Below are 23,004 nucleotides of genomic sequence, written 5' to 3'. Positions count from 1 at the left end.
TATGAAAACGGATTATATCGCGTACCTATATTGAATTTATACTACATGACTCACCCGTCACCCGTTGTCCCATTGACCACGAACGCTGTTAAGGGTTTGAAAGGTTGGGTTAGTATAAATTCAATATACGCGATATAATCCGTTTTTATAGTTTTATATTTTATAATTACAGATTTTTAAAATATGAATGTCGCTTTATATTTTATATATACATCGACATGAGGATACTTGTACATTATTAGGTGTACACATTGCATATACCTACTTACATACAATAAACATATAATTTTCAAACATTGGCCCATATTATCTTCAAGCTCACATTCGTGACTTAGCGTCATAGATTCTATGCTCTGAGCTCTTCCACTGTCAATAATTCTGTTCGAAAAATTTACATAACACCCGGAAGTACCCTCCCTACCGAAAGTTTGAGAACTACTAACCAGTGTTGGCTGAACGTTAATTGCAATTAACCATTAACCAGTACAAATTAACGTAACGGACGGTTACAATTTACGGTTCAATTTGTACTAGTTAATGGTTAATTGCATTAACGTTTCGGCGAACACTGCTACTAACGCTATATTATAATTATGATATAGAAATACGTTTTGTTTTATCCCGCAGTCAGCATATTCTACGAACAGAACAGTCATGTAGGTACTCACGTAATTTTGTGTGTATTTGGCGCTAATCAGTAATATTGTGTAAAGTTGTACACTGTTCCGTAACAGTTACGTTACGTGTCAAGTTCACATTAAGGATGACCCACGTTAGACCGGGCCGTAACCGGGTCGTAACCGGGCCGGAGCTTCCGGAGCTTACTTTTCTATGACATGACAGGTGATCACGTGATGCTTTCCATAGAAAACGAAGCGCCGGAAGCTCCGGCCCGGTCACGGCCCGGTCTAACATGAGTCATCCTTTAGTCGTAAACTAAACGAAATGTTCCCAAAAAATACTTTAAGTACTTACATGGGTATTCTCATTTTGATTACTTATAGGATGTGAATTCTATCTGGATTAAAGTTGCCTCCAGAATTAGGCGAACTAGATTGACATAAGATTGACAGATAAAATGACACCGGTAACCCGTCCCCCTTTAATTCATACAGTTATTAAAAGACAGGTAGTCTATCTCGCAGCGAAATACTGTCGCGCCAATCATGTGCTAGCCCGACAGGAAAAAAAAAGTCACGAGTATATGTCGATTTATGGCGCCACGCCACAAACCGTAACTTGGTAGGGGTGAGTGAAGCCAGAGGAGCGTAATTTCTTGAGTTCTAAGTCGCATAATTTCGGTTGCTGAATTTCTGCTGCATTTGGCTTCATACAAAACGCCTGTTTGGTTCACACGGCAACGCATAATGAGTTGTCTGCCGGTGCCCACATACATTAGAATTTCTGCAGCTGAAATTACGCAGCTCACAACTCACAAAGTTACGTTCGTCTGGCTTCACCCTAAACGCGTTTTACAAAGCTCACATGATGAGTAAATTCTGGACTTGAAGTCGACGTGATAGCAAATTTATACTCGTATTAGGACACTGGTTTCTGGTAAGTAACGCAAAACCAATCGTGTGTTAGCAGTGTTAGCACGACGCATTGGTAATCGGATTAAATTGGAACTTGAATGCAATTCCTAATTGACTTGGAATTATATCTGGACGCCTGTCTGTATAATAAATGAGTTTATAACGAGCAATGTACAAGTTTCGGAGTATTAGAGTATTATAAACTCAGTCAAATACTTATTTGAAAAGTTTACAGTAGTTTGGAAGTTTCCAACGGCGGCGTTTTTTATGGGTGTAGTGTAACTATATTACGCTTAATTAATGATTGCCTAGCTAATACTAGAAATATCGCTGTTTATTAGTCAAGCAGTTAAAACAACTGACAAATTAATGATACCTGGCCTGGCGTCCAGTGAGCTCTTAATATATTTTCATAGTTTGTAATAATGAAATTCTGAAAACTTGTTTTAAAGACTAATTATAGAAACATTCTGTCAGGCCAATTTGAAAGTATAAGTACTGACATCAGAATAATATCTGAATGATGTCAACAGAGCAAATTTTCAAAATTGTTCGACATTCCGGTGATAACCTACTCCAAATAGGTAACCCCTAACATAAACTTCGTTTCTTTTCTATACTGTTGTTTTGTATGTTACCTCGAGTCCTTAACAATCATTAATTATCCGTTTATTTTATCGGTTCAACACATAATCGAAGTAAACCAATCGGCAACAAATTTCGTGCCGCAGTGACGTCATAAATCGTGGTGTTATCGGTTTCCGCGCCACTTGACGCGCTGCTCCCGACCATTGTGGCCGGCCCGGGCGTTAGTGGCCGTTTTATTGTGTACTAAGAGCCACCCCACACTAGCGTCTTTCGAGCGTCGGCGTATAGTCAGCGTCAGCGCTATGGAAAATGTCGTTGATGCGCAGTTGCGTCAACGTTGCGTCGAGCAGCAGCAATAAAGTTGACTAGACGCCGACGCTCGAGAGACACTAGTATGGGATGGCCCTAAACGAGACCAGTTCATAAAAGAAACTGTTATGTCTAGGACTGCAAAAGGGCAAAAAACACTGAATAGAGGTTAGAAAGGTTTTTACGCCGTAAAAATATAGGTACTTGCTTTGACTTCGCTTGAGTAACTTTATCTATTTCTCTTTATACGGATTCTGTTGTTGCTGAAGGTCGTGACCAGTTTCCCACTACATATGTATGAATGTAAGTCCACTGGATCTTAGCTCTCAATCGCCTTCCATTTTTCAATAAATAAATAAAAAACTCGTTATTCGGTAGCAATAAGGTCAAAATAATGAAGCAGTAAGTTGGTGATAGACAGCATAACCTTCACTGAGATATAGTGGTGCGTTTCACGACAATGGGAACCTGTTGCATGAATTCATTGCTGATAACAAAGATCCACAATCATCCGATAACGGTCAGCGATATTAAAGTTCTATGAAAAAATCTCTCACAAAAACTATATTTCGTAGTTTTGACGAAAGCTACGTCGTTCGACGATGAGCAGTCGTTCGTCTTTCGTTAACTCGTCTCTGTGACTTAGCTAGCTTGGTTGATAAAAAAGTCATAGCTGCGTACAAGTCTTATGGAGACAAGACTTTTGGAGCGTTTTCACATTGTCCGATCCGATATCGGATGTAGAAGGGAGTAAAATGTAAGATATATGTGGTTCTCTGTAATTTATTTATGCATATAATAAATCATTATTACTAAAAATTATAAATAACGCAAAAAAGGCGGACTTAATGCCAATGACACCCTCCTGCAGCTGTTTTGGTCATAGGCGTCTTCCGGCATCCGATATCGGGAAGGCGCTTCCGATAAATTCAGCCATGTTGGAGCCCCCCGTCAGCTGTCGGACCGATAATATTTGTTTGTGTGTGCATGTGTAGGCATAATGCTTGTTGTAGTGTGCGTGACCGCTAAACACGGCGCCCCGCGCCCGGGCGCGCCCCCGCGGCCTGACTACGCGGATGTAGAATCCTACATCCGATATCGGATCGGACAATGTGAAAACGCTCTTAAGCTTAGGATACCATTCAAGCTGAATAGTGCACTATAAATTGTTCAAAACCATAATGTATTTAAAACTTAAATCAAAATAGTGTACAAACACTGTACAAAATTGTAATGATTAGCTCTAGAGGGTTAAACAAATGTCAATGCCATGTCAATGCAGGCCCCACACATTGACGTGTTTGTGGACAGTGTTGGTGGTTTTGGACGACAGCTAATGTTGTTTTTAAATAGTAATGTTTTGAATTAAATTTATTGTTAATTATTCATAATTATGACATATTGTTTAAATTTTGATTTGTATATTGTTTATTTGAATGATATTAAATTTGTATTGACTAATGATTCTATAAATGTAAGTATTTTAATAGTATCTGAATGTTTATTCTAGATTTTTAGTGTTTCGTGCAAAACTTTGTTTTGACAAACGGAACACTTATGGGATCACTTCGGTCTTGCAAATCAGTTAAATGCGTTTTTCTCACAGACCGTTTGACGTAGATACCTTTGAAATAGTTATAGCAATTACCACCACTAATATTGTAAATAAGACAAAACCGCTTATTTCTTATTTTAAGGGGAAGTTTAGGGGGTTGAGAGGGGTTACCAGATTTTTTATTTCATTTGTAAGAATCCTGTGGGGTACCATTAGAAAGCTTGCAAAAAATTGAGTCGATGGACTGATTTTGACTTCATTTTAGACTGCAGTAGTTTCGATAAAAAATGAATTTAAAGTTGCAAGTTTTCATACAAAAATATTCGCCTCTGTCCTGGGAATTTTCGCAAAAACTATAGCTAACAGGCAGCTAACCAGACAATAACCTACTAAAACGAGCATGAAGACGGCGGGAAAATTATCAGGATAACGTAACCTTTACTAGTTTTTTGACTGCAGCCTGATCTTAGGTTACTTAGGGAATCAGTACTTGGTAATTCTGTACTTTACAATGGTTACCCTATACCTTAAAAAAACAACCTTATTGGAATAGAAATAAGTTTAAATTTGGAACGGGATTTTTCACATTTATATGTGCATAGAGTTACTAAATCGTAGATAGCTAGATAAACTAATTTAATATTTATTTAATAGTGATGATTTCTAATCTACGACTTTTGACTACTACGACGTTCAGTATCTGATTAGTCAAATTACTGTCGAGTTAAGTAAACCTGGATAAGGGTTGTGTGATGGACAGATATGATTTAGGAACCTAGCACATATTACAAATTATTGGTCATTTATACAATATAGTACAACACAGGTTCATGTCAATAATGTACCTATGTAAATAAATAAATAATTATTTCAAATTGATTGCAGTTAAAACTAGTTTTGACTTTTCAGGAAAACGCATTTTCACTAGGTGAAACTAGTTTTCACTGTAGGTATTCTGTTACCTCCGAAAATTCTTACAAATCTAGTGACAAATGTCATCATCATTGTCATATAAACGTACCTGTTTTTTGCCGATATAATAAAGTTTTTTTTAATATTACAATGATGGTGGCAAACAGAAATACAGCCCGCCCGATGGTAAGCGGTAACCGTAGCCCATGGATGCCTGTGACGTCAGCAACATTGATGTTTTACAATTTTATTGTCGCACCTGTCACCGTGGTGAAATTGGGGCCAGCTGGTAAAAGCTTGACGCGCCAGTTCGCAATGAGTGTTGTCGCTTTTTAGGTTTCCGTACCCAAAGGGTAAAAAGGGGACCCTATTACGAAAGATAGATACAACTATGCTATTACTAAGACTCCACTGTCCGTCTGTCCGTCAGTCCGTCTGTCCGTCTGTCCGTCTGTCCGTCTGTCTGTCACCAGGCTGTATCTCATGAACCGTGATTTCTGTTGCCGCTATAACAACAAATACTTAAAAGTACGGAACCCTCGGTGGGCGAGTCCGACTCGCACTTGTCCGGTTTTTTATTGATAATTCGTTGTTTGATCCATGGACGCAATATCGCGTTATATACATAAAAGAAATTTTGCTTCAAAGGATTCATATATCGTCTGTGTATTCTACGGAAGCAATCATAAACTTGATATCCTCTTCTTCTTGCCACCGGAAATTTATTAGGAACAGTAGCGCCTACAAAAGTAAGGCTTGGGAATTTAATCTAATATCAACATCTCCAATTTGGTAAAAGAAAAAAAAATCGTATTATCGGTCATTTCACACTGCGTATATAACGTTATACCTACGTTATAAAATTAATTCGTAATAGATAACAGTGTTTTTAAATTAATTTAAAGGTCTAAAGCCCGATTAAAGTTGATATTATTATTTCTGTCGATCATCTGATCTGCAAGCATTGTGCTTAAGGGGCCGGTGTCGATTTTAGTAGCAAAAATGTAAAATTGATAAATTTAGTCGGTGAAATTGTACACCTTTTGTTACCTAATTGAAATAACAAGTACTGGTTTCTATTAGCGCATCTTCTTATCTTACCTTTTATCAGATCAATTTGTTGAAAACAGACTCACTAAATTAGTAATCTTTGCTTTTCTGATGGGCGTTTAGGTAAACGCGCGTAAAGCACTGATTTTGTCGCTCTTATTTGTAAAGTTCGTAAAGTTTGGACGGCTAAACATGGTTATTTTGTATTACACATATCCTGTACTTGACGTTTATCACACTACATTTTTATTATTATGACTTCGAAGTAGTGTAAATGAAAGTTAGAAGAAATCAATTTTCTCCAGAAATTACTTCAAAACAAGTGACAATTTGTCTGAAAATCGACTTAATTTCAACGTAATTTTGATACTTAAACAATCTACAACATTTGTTGAAAATATTCTTATACATTAACTTGTATAATTTACCACCATACATTTTTGATGATTTTTTAAAAACTGCGCCTTCTGTTCATATATTACCGGAGACGCACGCTTGCGACCTCATTATTAAAAGGCAAGATGAGAAGACGTGCTAATAGAAACCAATACTTGTTATTTAGATTTTACGTAACAAAACGTGTATAATTTCAACGACTAAATCTATCAATTTAAAATTTTTCTCCAAAATCGACTACGGCCTCTTAATAACTGCAAAGTAGGCAGCGACGGAATATATGTTTACATACTTAGACAAAACGGACCATATGACTTATTACATAATATCACTAAAAGTAAAGTTATCCCTTCTCCATAAAATACATATATATACCCTGCTATAAAAAAGGTGGGATTGGTCATGGTCACAAACAAAATTTTGTCGCTTTCAAACTCGGGTAAATCCATTCGACCCTCTCAGCAAATTCTACCCTATAAGCTAGCCATACACGCACGGACTTGCCCGTCGGATCTGCCTGAAAGATGTGTCTGGCGGACACATCCGTCAATGTGTGGCGAGAAATAGACGCAGATGGGCAGCGGACGGGCATCCGGCGGACAAATCTGTGTCTATTTCTCGCCACACATTGACGGATGTGTCCGCCAGACACATCTTTCAGGCAGATTCGACGGGCAAATCCGTGCGTGTATGGCTAGCTAACCTTTAAATCATATAATCTGACAGATGGATTTACCCGAGTTTGAAGTTAAGCGACTCCATTCTACACGTCAAATCTCTTGCGCGGATATTGTAATATTTGACGTTGGCACTTGTCAACGTGCGCGCAGTAGCTGTACAGTACAGTTGAGTCAACTTGAGTCGCTGGCAGTATAATTCCCGTGGGGTAAGTTTTGAGCTGTAGTCAGACTTCTATAGTTATAAATAGTTCGTTGTAATGCCGGGGTCACACTATCGGGAAACGGCGGGAAACGCCGTTGATTATCGCGATTCTCCCATACCAGTGTGGCCGTATGAAAAACGTCGAATTAACGCGATAATTAATGCGTTTTCCGTTAGTGTTGCCCCAACATAAAAGTAGGTGTTTAAAATAAGCATTTATATGCAAGGAATGGGAAAAACCAATAACTGCGAGATATAATCGCTTAAATAAATGTTTTGTTGTATCACCTAAATTATAAACGATAATTTCAAAGGGCTAACTTCCTCAATAAAGAGATAGGCTGTAAAACAGTAATTGATAAAGACATTTGTTACAATATCGTTTGATTGCCTGTAACTAAGCGAAGTAATGGGTTGTAATGGGTTTTTTATAGCTTTTCGCCATCGTAAATTCGGAGTAAGTGTTTTAAAAATTGATTAAGCTTTGTGTTTTGGATCATTTAGAAAATTATGAATATACTTTGTTCTGTCTCATTATTGAGATTTCGCTTTAAAAATTTAAATTATGGGGCCTTGTTCAGCTGAAAGTAAGTATGTACTCTTATCAGCGTCATAATAGTTTGTACATTGTGTATTAAGGCCGGTGAACAAGAATTTACGAACGAGTGTGAATTGAAGCCGAAGGTGAGGGCTTAATTAACTCGAGTTCGTAATTCCTGTACCACCAGTGGCAGACAATAATAACAATAAAACCTTTGCCCAATTTAGGATTTACGGACCGAATCGTCTGACGTGTGTCACACGTGTCATACAAATAACGTTTACGAATAACGGTACCTATTTGTATGAAACCGGACCGTCCTTGCGCGTAAACGATTGATATAAAGTTGCTAAGTTACTTGACCCTTAGGTACTACATATCACTTATCTTTAGACAGTCATCAAGATAAGAGTCAATTTGCTCACGCTAGTCACGCTTGATAAAGTATGTGTAAACCTTGAATGAATTTATGGTTCGCTGTTTATGGCGCGGTTTTATATTTCCCCGAAACGAGTCTAAACGGAAACATCACGATGTAGATTCGGACTTTCGGACTAATGAAGGTAGATGCTGAGATTTATTTAAAACTTTTTAAATGGCATCAATAATAATACATGTCAACAATCATAGCCAAATTCGCATACATAATTATGTACTGAAGTATAAGAATTAAAAAATTGTCAAGTATCATTATTGTTTATCGCCTTATACAGGTTGTTGCAATACGCTGTTTTTAGAGTTCCGTACCAAAAAGGGTAAAAACGGGACCCTATTACTAAGATTCCACTGTCCGTCTGTCTGTCACCAGGCTGTATCTCATGAACCGTGATAGCTAGACAGTTGAAATCTTCACAGATGATGTATTTCTGTTGCCGCTATAACAACAAATACTAAAAAGTACGGAACCCTCGGTGGGCAAGTCCGACTCGCACTTGGCCGGTTTTTCAATTTGCAGCCATATTCGTCTGAGACTGATATGCCCCTATGGATGAGCGGGGAAGGATATGTACTTATACCTAATAAAATTGTATTTACCTGTAAGTACTTAAAACCTTTTTATTTACAATTAGATAAATGTTTTTTTTTATGTTTCTTTCCTACATTTGTTATTTTAATTTACATTCGGAATAAATAAAAAACTAAAACCAAAAACATATATAACTCCACATAAGATGAATAAATTCTAAGGAAAAAACGTGCCTCGGAAATTAAGAATATTTGATTCTCGCACTCGCGTGACACTGAAGGTGTATTAATTTTAAAATTGCTTTAACTTTACTTGATATTGCCTAGAGCGGAACTCCCTGTATGCGAGATTAACTTGCACTTGGCCAATATACATATACCTACTTATTATAATAGTTATTTATATTTTAATCGTCCTCATAATCTTAACAACTTACGTGAATGTGAATAGAGTTTGATTATGAAATTCTTATCAAATAATGTCAATAGTCAATACTTTAATCAGGCTTTAGACCTTTAAATTAACATAAAAACACTGTTATGTATTACGCATTATTTTTATATGTCTTATAGGTTCGATAACCTTGTGCCGCTTTGATATTCTTAAAATAGAAGTACCTACATAAGCGTGCTGATTCGGGACGTGTTAATTATTTACCCTTCGTTCAAAATTTATTTATTTAAACTTTATTGTACAAATAAAGTAAAATTTTACAAATGTTGGACTTAATGCCAAAAGGCATTCTCTACCAGTCAACCATTGGGTCAAACAGTGACATTTGTTATGTATTTATACCTACATTTAAAGATATATTTTTCAAAAAATATTTAAGACTGTATTGAGGTGTATGTATTATCCATTGATCATAGAAACATATATGTATTGTAAAATTATTATACATACAATGATTTGTATGGAAATACATGATTGGATACAAGATACAATATCCTCGATTGAATTATTTTTCAAAGTTAGCTGACCAGAATTTACGCGCAAGCTTTCGCGAACGTGAAAGTTCAAGAACGGCTATATATTATCATCCCTGTAATATAAAAATCATAAATGCAATCATTTTGCAAACGGGTAGATTCACTCGCCAAGAGGGTGAAATGACGGTTGATTGTTTCGAGAGTAGGACTAAGCGAGTCGTCCGGGTGTTTGGCACGCATACAAAGTCGCGGGCGGTCTTAGTACCTAATTAATTAATTATTGGAGGAGTTTGGTGTTCCCCTTTCAAAACATCACGGTAAATATTGAAGGAGCACTCGAAATCTCAATTACTAACACTATCAGCCGGGCCCTTTAGAATTGTGTGAAGGTCTGTGCTATCAGTTAAATGACTGTCCTTAATTCTTTATTTTGTAACTTTCAGGTATATATAGTTAAATTGATTGTTGCTTTGATGATAGTGTTTTAGTTTGCTTCACGATGTTTAATTGGGTGTTGGGTTGTGCTTTCTTCGGGTTGGTTGGTAAGTTCTAGTTTTATTTGGCTGACGAAACGAGAAGGACAACGTTTGTCGAGTGTCAACTAGCTGGGTAGGTAAGGTATTTACATGCGTACAGATGTGGCCGTCATATCCTCATATCTGGAATGGAATGTGTCTGGAGTCTGCACATATATACGAGAGTATGATGCTGAGTATACGGAATGATTTAGTTATGTTTGACCACATTTTGAGAATAGAATATGTCAGCGACACAACTTTATTATGGAGCTTACCAATAATGTGAGAAAAAAATTGTTGTTCATAAATCTCGGCAAATTATATGTCGATGTTTTCTATGGTACAGCAGATTTTCTTAATTGTTCAGTATGACTTATCCTTCAGTGACCTACTATACAAAATTGGCAGTCAAGTTTGAATCAATTTGTTTTACAAAATAGAATAGAATTTGTTTTGTTCTGAAGTCTAACGAAATAAAACAAAAGCAACCTGTTCCATTTCATAAAAATATAAAGTTCATTGTAGGTAATTAGTAAGTACCTACTACTACTACTTTCCTATTAGGATTCAGAGAGTTAGAGGAGAATAGGCTTACTTTCTTTATAATGAATGAATGAATGAATGAAAGAATGAATATTTTTATTGCGTGTAACACATGGACACATATTTTTATTAGTAAGTATAATATGTTAGGGTTTGGGCTGTACTTAGTTCGTGGCGACCAGTGTAATCCGAGACTTTATTGCGAACCGACCGAGTTTTTTTGAATCCGTGCGCCTTACTTAATTAGTGGGTAAAGTAATTAAATTTTCTTGGAAATTTCCTCTATAAATAATAATAATAATAAACAAAGGGTTTATTAAATATATTAATGACGGGTCACTCACGTGTTTTAAGTCGAAAACGCTCGACATGTTTCACTCCGTACCGAGGAGTCATTAATATATTTAATATGTCTGTGTCTCACGGAAGTTTTGTTAACAAAGGGTTTGTTTAGCATAGAGCCTTTGTCGAAGGAAAGTGATGAGGGTTTACGCAAATTAATTGACGCAAATTATTATTATTATTATTTAGTTATGATGACGAACAACTATCGGAAATATATCCTGAAGGACGGTACGGTCGACATTTGTCGGGCATCCCGCCGTCCCGGAGAGTCACTCAGGCATATCATTTCCGGTTGTTCTCATCTTGCTAACGGCGAGTACTTGCACAGACATAATCTCGTAGCCAGGATTATTCACCAGCAGCTTGCTCTTCTATACGGCCTTGTGGACTGCGAAGTACCGTACTACAAGTATTTACCTGTGCCAGTTCTCGAGAATGGTCGTGCCACGCTCTATTGGGATCGATCTATCATCACTGACAGGACTATTGTAGCCAATAAGCCTGACATTGTGATAATAGATCGATCGCAGCGCCGGGCCGTGCTCGTCGACATCACCATCCCCCATGATGAGAATCTCGTGAAAGCCGAGAAGGACAAGTCCAGTAAGTACCTAGACTTGGCTCACGAGATAACCGCCATGTGGGATGTTGATTCGACGATCATTGTCCCGATAGTCGTTTCAGCGAACGGTCTCATAGCGAAGAGTCTCGACCAACACCTTGAGAGACTCTCGCTAGGTGGTTGGATAAAGGGTCAGATGCAGAAGGCGGTGATCTTGGACACGGCGCGGATAGTCCGCCGGTTCCTCTCTCTGCGGCCCTGACCACCGGCAGCTTGGGCCCTGCCCCGCTGCTGGCGGCACCCTAGGTTAGGTTTTTTATAATTTGTTTATATGTATTTTGTATTGTTTTGTAAGTGTTTTTATATTTTACTTTTATATGCATATTATAAAAAACCTAACATAAGAAAAAGAATAAATAAAGAGAATAATAAATAAATAAATATTATAGGACATTCTTACACTGCTTGACTGTCCCACAGTAAGCTCAAGAAGGCTTGTGTTATGGGCACTCAGACAACGATATATATAATATACAACGCAACGATATACATACTGCCGGCCGCCCCTCGCCCCGGCCGCGGCATGCGGTCGGGGGGCGCCGGACCGGTGCCCGCCAGTCCGCCCAATTAAAGAAGGCTCCGTTTCCATGCATATTATTAGCAATCAGTTACCTTCTTAACTCAGTCGGATAATATAATGAAAAAGCACGAGTGTTATAATATACTGAAAAAGCACGCGTGTTTAATATATTATGAGCCAAAAATCGGTGGAATAAAAACGTCGTTTTAAGCAAGTGTGTTGAAAAGTAATTAATATACCTACCTACCTTTGCAGATTTCAACTTACCTGTCTGCTTATCCAAATAGATCAACTTAACGAAGATAAATGCTTAACAAAATAAGTATATTTAATTATTTAACCTTCTTCTCGAAAAGCTAATTAAGACAAGTTGACCTTTAGAGTAGGTAGGTAATTAAGAGAGTTGGGTCATACAGAGATTTAAGTTTTAATTTATTTTTATGTAGCTTTTGGTACACTCACCATCAAAGTAACGGATCAGACTACGCGTCAAATGTGTAGATTATCTAATTGCTTAACAAAAAGGCTACGGTGACTGCTTACCATCAGGCGGTCCGTATGCTTGTTTGCCACCGACGTGCTATTAAAAAAGAGATGTGTGTTTAGAACAATGTGACCGATAATTTAGGACGCATTAGATGAATTGTACAGCTCAGCTTACGTCGGGACTAGAGTTGTGCCGTTCTCGAGAACGTTCTCCGTTTTGTATGGAAAATGTGTGCTCAATAATATTTCCCACAGTAAACAAATAATATTTTCGAGAACGGCACAACTCTAAGTCGGAACCAACCATAAACTAGGCTTTAGTATCCTTTACTTTCGGGAGAAGAAAAGAAGAGATACCTAAAAAAAAATATTACTTTTAGTATCAACGCCAACACCCAGCATTGAAAATGTGAAAATAGTGGGCGGCGAAGAGATCAACATCAGTGAGGCCCCTTTCCAAGTGTCCATGGTTTACCGAGGCCGCCATTCCTGCGGGGGCGCTATCATAGCAGAGGACATGGTACTGACGGCAGCACATTGTGTTATTGGGTAAATTCCTTGATTCCTTCATTGTTTTGTGAATCGGCATAAGCCCATAAATAGTGTTTGACTGACAAATGAAAACAGACAGCCCCTATGGTGTTTATACCTATATGAACCAGACATGTGAGTTCACGGTCAAGTCACTTACTTTTTAAGGGTAATTATTTCCGATGTATTATAGAAATTGTATCAAAAAATAATTGCGGTCTACCTTTATAATATAGTAGGTGTATAGGCAGTGCTTTATTTCGTGCACAATGAAATAATTTATTTCAAAAATAGTCAACAACCCTATTGTCCATAGTATACTGCGGTCACCATGATTGTGAGTATCTAATTACTCTCCGCGTTTTGAGCCACAATATCTATCGTATTAGTTGGAATTTTCTAGTTATCCAATCTAATATGTCCATTAGTAAGATTGAGATTGATTTTTTGTTGTCAACTAGTAAATATAACGGATATAAAGGTTTTATATCTGCTTTACTGAAACAATTTTTTTTTAAATCTGAAAGTGTGTGTGTGTGTGTTTATGTGTATTTCTGTAGCACGCTCTATGGCCTTAATGTTTCGATGGAAGTTTTTAATAACACATCGTTATAATAAAGGTAATTATGTAATTTACAAAAAAAAATATACATAAAAGACTATATTATTTTGATCTGAATTTGGTTTTAGGAGTTCTCCAACAGACTACCATATACGCGTTGGGTCATCATCAAGCAAAGAAGGAGGTCTGTTGGTCCCAGTAGCAGATCTCATTTACCACCCAAGCTTCTCTTATACCAAGATGGACAGCGACATTGCACTGCTGAGACTCAGCACTCCATTGGAGTTCAGTGATACTGTGAAGTCCATAAAGATGATGGAAGACGGAGAGGAGATTGATGATGGAGCTATCACTGAAGTCAGTGGTTGGGGAAATACAAAGGTAAGCTACAGGGTATTTGTGGGGTCTTTTCTCGACCAATCATTCTCGTAGACTAATATTTCTAGTATACTGCCACAGAAATCTACACTTAACACTTCGTATGCACTACCTATATATTAATTAGTCTAATATTGAGTACTAATAAGTAAAAAGAAAAAGAAGAGATGAAGCTCAGCAAATTAATATATTTAACTGTAAAAGAAGTAATTTAAAACCGGAAAACATGGAAAAATCGGACGTCCCAGATATCGCTGGGGCGATGCCGTTGAAGTAGACTTGCGCGACCTCCATGCCGATAACTGGCGGAAGATGGCACAGGATCAAGACGACTGGCGTGTACTCGTGTCGGAGGCCAAGACTCATTTTGGGTAGCTGCGCCAATAAGTAGTAGTAATTAAATGTGAAATTGTTAATTTTCATTGTTTTGAATGTTAATCGCTTGTTGTTTACCTCTACTTGCCTCTGCTCTGCTATCGATAAATGTAAATCGTAAGTCAGAATGACAATTAAAAAATGCCACGAAATTTGGACTCCTGATGATAGTATTAATTTTACGAATTTTTTCAGTTATGAAAATTAGAGCGCCAAGAAATGGACATTAGTAAACTTAGCTACTCCATCCAGTTGGGATGTGATCAATGATCTCAAGAAAGTTTTTCGGACAAAAAAGTACCTAAATCTTCCTCTTTCACGATATTGACATGTGTCAATTAATTGATATAATTCCTGTAATCTTGGGCAGGAATAAGCAGAAAGATTTTTACTCGGTAACATCGTACGTTTCTGTGGTAAATATATAGCGGTATAAATGTCGTTTGTGGTCGGTATTTCATGTTTAATATTTCATAGCGAAAATAAATTATGTTCAGTTGTTTGTAAGTTGTGCGCTTTTGTTTCCACATTGACTTTTGGTCTTATATTAATAAATTCAGGCATTATAAATTCAATGTATTGTAACTTATTTTTACAATTTAATAAGTATCGAATGTCTGTTTTTTTTTGCCTTTGGTGTATTAAGTACTATATTAAGACGGCAAAATATATAAGCAAGTAACGAGTAGCTGAAATAATCTTGCTGCAACCATGCTCATAAGCAAGCTAACTAAATTTATTACTAAAGTGTATTAAAATAAGCTATCTACGACATCCCGACACTCTAAAATGTTCAGCACAGACAACATTGTTTACCTAGGTTTAATAAGCTTAAAAGTTGCTCCGAACGGGTACTAAACGAGGGGCACGAAAAGTTTCCCTACTTAATATAACGGTACAGGTCGTATTATAACTATAATATGACTTGTTAGTTTGTACAAGTTTTAATGAACATCGAATATTCATGTACGAAATATGTTGTTTTATATTCTTAACTTTGATAATTCACTCAAACTCCAGTTTGGCTCACGTAAATTGTTAGTCGAGTCTTTATGTTCATTAACATAATTTAGTATGTGAGATTACTACGTAAAAGGTGTTTAGATCCGTTATTAGTCGAGAAAGTTACAAAAGGAGTTGTGACATCATTGATGTGTCTCTAATGTCAGGCTTGCCTCAGATGCTAATAATATATAATTATGTATTTTTTTCAGGAAGGAGGCGGTTCGCCGTCCACCCTCCAGAAGGTGTTGGTGCCGGTAGTGAACGAGCAAGTCTGCCGCTCAGCGTACTCACCATTGTATGTAATCACGCCGAGGATGCTATGCGCTGGAGTACCTGCCGGTGGGAAGGATGCTTGCCAAGTAAGAACAGTCTGGATAATCATAGGTGGCGTTGAATAAAGCTGATAACATACACTTAAACTACACGAAAACGCCGCGAGCAAATTTGCTCAAAGGCAGCATCGGCTATACCTACAATTATAATTTAGAAGACGCTGGCAGCATCATCGATAGCCCTATATTTGTCTTCTTAAAATGTATGTTGGTCGACGCTACCAGCGTCAGAATCAAGCAAATTCACTCGAGTTCGTTCGAGTATTCGCTCTAGTTCGTGACCGATGTTATACCCCGTCTGATTCGGTGCTCTTACCGTACTGATAGTTTATGTCATCTCCAGGGTGACAGCGGTGGTCCTCTGGTCCACGACGGAAAGCTGGCTGGTGTGGTCTCCTGGGGCATCGGGTGCGCCCGGCCCACGTACCCCGGAGTGTACGCTAAGGTGTCGGCTCTTAGGACCTGGGTAGATGACAACATAATTTTCCTGAGGATCAAGTCATGGCTGCGTTATTAATCTTTTAAAGCACACATTATAATCAAGCCAGTCCTAATGATTTTGGATAGGAAAAAATTAAGAGAGACAAAAGTGGTGTTGTTGCTAATCTATGTACATCACGTGATTAAGGGTTAAGTAGTATTAACGGTCATAATTACATTAGGAAGGAATCTTATTTGTTTTTAATGTTCCTGATTAAAAGTTAAAAAAGTTGAAGCATACTATAGTAGTTTAGCTAGCAAGTATGAAGGTAGGTATGAAATTCGTAATGAAAAAGATACATTTTTTTGAATTGCTACTTTATTATCGTAAACGCATGACAAATTAATTTCCTGTTAATTCAACAAACATTTTACGGATTTTTTATGAACAAACCTGCCCAACAGGATCTTATATTCTTTAATATAATATAAAATTACCTATTTTTCACATAATAAATGTTTTATAAAGCCATGTGTATGTACATGATTCTCCTATTAATAAATTTAGAAAGGAAAGAAACTTTACTCACGGATTTTTTCTTTGTTACGATATCTATCTAAACTAAAGACAGTTGTAAGAAAAAAAGAAATAAACGTATAAATTACTTAATCGCTGTTTTTATTATTTTATTGAATGTGTAAACATTGTAGTAATATTTTGTATATATGTTGATATGAGTATATATATTTTTTACCTAAAAGTTTCTACTTGCTTACTTATCTGGGGGCACGGCAGTGCCCCCGCCAAGTCGAGCAAAACAAAGAGGCACGGCCGTACCATCCTTTTCTCGAAGCCATTCAGGCCCTTATCAACGTCCTGTACTTTTGTGCTGGCTAAAGCTAGAACCCTGAATTTTCGGTGAAATATAGGGCATAATATGATTTAAATATATCCCCAATAACATTCAATTTGAACTTCTAGTTTAACAATTATTGCACGTTAAAGTTCGTTGGTTTTGTCACTGACACACTCACTCACTCACCGATCATCATAATTCTGAGGTAAGTACTTCTACAGAACCCCAAGCTTCAAGTTTTAAACATAATTAGCTTTTAGCTTATTAAGCCATAGAAACCTCAAAATATTGAAATATCAGTCACGTTTTAAAGATTTAAGAACTGCAAAGTAAGTTTGTAATCCTATATTTTAAATATGTATATATAATATATAAATATATAATATTATACTATTACAATAGTAGTTCATGCAACTGATACCTAATGAGAGGCCTTAAAACACAAGTGTGGTTTTATGAAACGAGCGTCAGCGAGGTTCATAATAGAATCACACGAGTGTTTTAAGATTGAATGCGAAATCAAGTCGGTTATTTTAGTCAGCGCCAGGGGGTGTTAAAACCGCATCAATATAAGATTAAATATCTTAATTTTTCAATAAATATAATGACTTAGCAATAACACGTGAGTGAAACCGCTATGTTAGTTAAGTTAATATGTCTCACGATAGTTTAAATTCGACTTGGCAATAGTTGTCGCAACTGCAAACAATATAGAGATTAAACTTAATGAACTATATAACGTGCACTGAAATTTTTGCGAATGATATTATTTCGCTAACTGGCGTTTTGGAGTAACCGGCCTCAATCCTTATTAAGTGTGGGTTTACAAAGTTATTGTTTTTTTATTGGCCTAATTACTAAATGCACCTGAACCACCCGACCAACTTTAATGGCTGGGATATACAGGGTGATTCATGAGACGTGAACAGGACTAAGCCTACACAATCAGTAAATTTTAATGAATCACACCATAATATTTATCAGTACGGTTTTTTCTCACTATTATTTTTAGTCGCTTTTGGCGACATGTTCCGGATTCTTTGGGAATCCATCCTCAGGCACGAGTGTCCGCGGCGGTTGTTCGTCGTGCACTGCCCGCGCCGCCCGCCTCGTCGCTCGTTGCGCACGCGCTGATGGGGCGGGGGCGAGGGGCGCGGGGTAGTCCGCAGATGGAGTCGTCAAGTGAAGGTCTGGTAGGGCGGCTGTATCGAACGAAGTCAAGCACACTGCACTCACTATGTCCCCGCGATCGTCACAACACACTTGCCGCTTGACCCTAGGTATTATAGGCTTCCATGCAGGTGGCAACATCCAGCCTCCGTCCCGATTGAAATTAGGGCGGCGTGCAATCGTTTCAATCGGGACGGAGGCTGGATGTTGTCACCTGCATGGAAGCCTATAATACCTAGGGTCAAGCGGCAAGTGTGTTGTGACGATCGCGGGGACATAGTGAGTGCAGTGTGCTTGACTTCGTTCGATACAGCCGCCCTACCAGACCTTCACTTGACGACTCCATCTGCGGACTGCCCCGCGCCCCCCCCCCCCCGCCCCATCAGCGCGTGCGCAACGAGCGACGAGGCGGGCGGCGCGGGCAGTGCACGACGAACAACCGCCGCGGACACTCGTGCCTGAGGATGGATTCCCAAAGAATCCGAAACATGTCGCCAAAAGCGACTAAAAATAATAGTGAGTAAAAACCGTACTGATAAATATTTTGAAATATGTCTCACGATAGTTTAAGTGCGATGAATCACACCATTACAATAATATTTACGTAAAACAATCACGCCACTTGCACCATCCCACTGACCCGGGGTTAAGCAGTTAAATCGTTAACCCTAGACCTAGGTACGAGCAAAACGAAACGAAACGTTTGGTAGGTAAACAAATGTTTACATAGAAGCATTACAATAGTTTAGTACGCGGAGAGAAGCCTAAGTAAAATCGTATAACAAAAATGAAATGTGAGTACCACATGGATGCTAAAATTCTCAGTCTCATCCTAGACTATAAGTTCACTTTACGCAACTGGTCAAAGGTGGGTCAGGGCAGAGCCATTTTGTATCAAAGCTTTGTTTTTGTCAAAGCCTTTAGTTGCCCCTTTGACTGAAATAACTGAAACCCGTTCTGCTTCTACTAAATTTAGACCTACCTATTTATAACGTCGACCGAGTGGGTACAAATTGTTGTTGAAAATGTTATTTATGAACGTAGAGGACTGGCTTCATTCTGAGTTCAATACAAAAATGTAAAAGGGAGTTTTAATGAAAATTTCTACCTTCTACATGTTTTATAATAATTTGGCGGTTTTTTATTGGAAAAAAAAATATCGATTGTACAGACCTTTTCGCTTGCGTATAGCCAAACATGTTTACAAACGCGATTATTACACCCACAGTACTGGCTATCAGCGACTATGGCTTACAGCGGCTCAACCCTAACAATTAATATTTTTTTTGTAATTGCTTTAATGTAATTACGTTGAAAACATGCGTTGCGCGTTGCGCGAGAGACTTAGGAAAGCGTTATTCCAAATGCGTCGATAAATTAAATTTTAATCTGGCTGTTGATGCTGAATGCAACCAAAGGTATAATATAATGCATACCCCGTTATGTCATTTTGATATGATATTAACCTTAAGGCCGTCCCATCGGTTTTCCGCTATCACTGTCACATTTCGCCAGAAAGAACGGTAAAGGCCATGCGCGCCAAGTGTCAATTTTGATCGAATTTTGTCGATTTTTATTTATTTTAAAAACGTTGCCTTACAATATCGAATTCGAAAGCTGTCAAATTACTATTTAAGTTAAGATTGTTTTTTCTTCTTTTTTTCTTTATAGTGTCACATAATAAATAACCAAGTAAAGTTGGATTAAAAGTCCTAGTTAGAGGTTACTTTGGGAATTAATTGTATCGAGCGAAGTGTCATAATTCGTGTATCGGAAGCTTATAAATTAAAGATAATATAATCAAGAACTACATATGAAGAGTACACGGAAAGAACATATCTAGTCACTTTTTTCGGAAAATGAGATTTTAATTTCAAAATGTAGAGCTCTTAATGAACTGTTAGTTATATATATATTTTGCTACTACTGTATAATAATATATGTAACACAACTTTTCTTTTAGTTAAAAAAGACCTGGTCACGGAATATTTTGACATGGTTCCAAATTTTAAAACCGCGATTACTCAAAATGTCTAGTCAAGACATGTTCTTTCCGTGTACCCTTCATATATTTTTTCCACGTCTACATTCGTCTCTTAGAAAAATATGATCATAATAAGGAGATTTTTTGCCTTCTGGCTCAGGGAACGGCCTTAAAGCGCCTTGCACTCACTCATACATTTGTTTTGGTGCCTGAGGGAAGCACATAGATTAATAAGCATATGCTTAAAATCTAATAAAACCTCCTAGGTACAAGTTGGATTGCTTGAGAGCAATTAGTGTTAACCGGTCGGTGCTGCGGTCGTGGCAATTTGCGCTGCGGTGGTGCTAATTCGGACTCCTTTGTTTTAGAGCCCAACTATTCGGACTTATTTGTCTACGGAATGCGCGAAATTATTAAATAGGTTTAGTTGATGTCAGAAATATAATTATGCGTTTGCTTTTGCACCAAATTTATATTGGATGCAGTCGTCAAAATTGCAAGTTATTTTTAACGGAAAAATAGTTGACTTATTATTATTAACTGGTTAAATTCACAGGTATCAAGGTTCTATATCATTTTAAGTAATATAATTCACTTTAACTATTAACTTACTCCCTACTGCCGGGCTAGCACATGATTGGCGCGAAAGTATCTCGCCGCGACATAGACTACCCGTCTCTCTTTAATTTATACAGTTAGTAAAAGACGGGTAGTCTATCTCGCGGCGAGATACTGCCGCGCCAATCATGTGCTCGGCCTACTGATAGCAGCCAAACTAACTAATAATAGATAGTAAGTATGTAAACCAATTTCACAGGCAATTTGTAAATTAGTATACTTCACAAACTGTACACCTTAGCCAAAATATGTGGCTTGGCCGTTTCGCTACCGTCACATGGGCGTAAGGTGAAAAATGTAATCACTATTCATTATTTTTTATTATGCAATAGTTCTTGTAGTAACGAAACGGTCAAGCCACATATTTTGACCAAGGTTTAGAGTTTGTGAAGTTAGTGCTTGTAGAGTTAGAAGATTGGCTCTACAAGAGATCTGATAACTTTTTGACAGTGCGAGCCTTATGGTTTCGTCTTGGCAACATTATACATGAAAATGTTTTTGGTAGGATTTCACTTATTTTTGTAAGTTGCTTATGACAGTTATGACAATCTTCCATCCCCTAATTAAAAGGGTTGGGGTGATTTACTTTACAAATTCTGAAATGCGTATCTGAGGGCATCTTTTATACAATCTGCTTTTTACTGATTCCCCATACAAACTTCAACCCCCTTTTTACCCTTAACGCTGTTTTCCACCTCCTTTTCATCTTTAAGATGTGATTTTGGGGTTGACAACTATTCTATATCTTTCCCCATAACAAAAAAATATCTACATACCAAATTTCAACCAAATCGGTTCAGCGCGTTTATTGATTCCCCATACAAAATTCCACCCCCCCCCCTTAGGGGCTAAAAATTTCATATTTTTGAATTCTGTTGTTTTTTGTGTACTATATCGTTATGTTGATATACCTTACATACCAAATTTCAGCTTCCCAGTACTTCGGGAAGTACCCTAAGAATTTTGATGATCATCAGTGCACTTGAGTCAGTGACGAAATCGGGGTTTTTTGGGTATGAATAAAATATACGTAACCTTACGTATATTTTGTTCATACAATATAATAGACGTAACCTTAGCTTATTGACGTTTGCGTGTCGGACCCTGCGCGGTGATTCGGACTGCCCTGAATTGGTGAGTCGACTCGTGCGACTGCATGTACCGGACATCCCCAGGATAGCCGTCAGACCGCGGCGACGCGATCTGTTGGCTTTGCCAGAGAGACGCACCTTGTCGCGCCTGAACTCTCCGCTGCTCCGTGCCCTAACACAGTTGAATGCCCTCTTGGCATTAGCACCCGAGTGCGACCTGTTTGCGTGACGATGGGCGTCTGTGAGAAATGAATGCCTGAGATTCTGTGAGGTGATGGATGCGAGGCCTACATCCGTGAAAGTTTAATTAGTGATGGTGATTTGTAATTGTGTTATTTGTAATAACCTGTTTGTTTTATGTTAATTTTAAATTTCATGGGGCATTGGATTTCTGTAAAGTCAAATATAAAAAAAAGTGTACGAGCTATGCAATTAATTTTTTTTATGCATAATAAGTCCACCATTGACATCAAATCCCGAGAATTTTGTATATCTGGTATAATCCAAGCTTAAGTTATGAGGGTTCAAAAAAACGACGAAGCCCTTCGAGAAAACGTATAGGTAGTGCCCTTGCGTTTCACTTTGCTCGTCTTGGCGGGGGCACTACCGTGCCACCAGATAATAACACCTTGGTTGTACGGTAAAATGATTTTTAATAACGAAGCTAGAAACTATTAAAGTAACTGGACTAAGTTTCCTTTAATTGAGCCTATTTTGATATCTATCTAATTCCGATCACGTGTCCTAAGTCACCCTATATATTATACAAAGTTACAAACACGTAAACCCTTTCAAACTTTCACTTCGATAAACAAAATCGTTAATAATTTATTACATTTAGATATGTTTCCTTTCGAATATTCTAATTCCTTTCCGGGAACTAAGGAACTTACTTAATGGTCGATAAGGAAAAGTTAAGATTAAAATGTGGTATGCAATTGTGTATTACTTAGCGCCACTTGCACCATCCCACTAGCCCGAGG

At 37.7% G+C, this 23,004-nt stretch overlaps 1 protein-coding gene across 1 annotated transcript; it reads left to right on the top strand.

Moving 5' to 3' along the window:
- Positions 1–9,969: 9,969 nt before the first annotated feature.
- On the top strand, positions 9,970–16,428 carry LOC134753437 (vitellin-degrading protease-like). Its single transcript, XM_063689316.1, has 5 exons — positions 9,970–10,206; positions 13,079–13,247; positions 13,920–14,172; positions 15,759–15,908; positions 16,225–16,428. The coding sequence occupies exons 1-5, from the start codon at positions 10,164–10,166 to the stop codon at positions 16,396–16,398; spliced, it is 789 nt and encodes a 262-aa protein (XP_063545386.1). The 5' UTR covers positions 9,970–10,163; the 3' UTR covers positions 16,399–16,428.
- The last annotated feature ends 6,576 nt before the right edge of the window (positions 16,429–23,004 follow it).

Source organism: Cydia strobilella, chromosome 2, assembly GCF_947568885.1.
Source record: "Cydia strobilella chromosome 2, ilCydStro3.1, whole genome shotgun sequence".
Classification (NCBI taxonomy): Eukaryota; Metazoa; Arthropoda; class Insecta; order Lepidoptera; family Tortricidae; genus Cydia; species Cydia strobilella.
This window is presented reverse-complemented; position numbering and strand designations above follow the sequence as displayed.

What these genes read in the sequence shown, in the direction of transcription:
- LOC134753437 (XM_063689316.1), top strand. Translation starts at nt 10,164, where the DNA reads ATGTTTAATTGGGTGTTGGGTTGTGCTTTCTTCGGGTTGGTTG. An exon ending in TGCTTTCTTCGGGTTGGTTG is followed by an intron (nt 10,207 to 13,078) that starts GTAAGTTCTAGT and finishes TATTACTTTTAG; the next exon opens with TATCAACGCCAACACCCAGC. An exon ending in GTGGTTGGGGAAATACAAAG is followed by an intron (nt 14,173 to 15,758) that starts GTAAGCTACAGG and finishes TATTTTTTTCAG; the next exon opens with GAAGGAGGCGGTTCGCCGTC.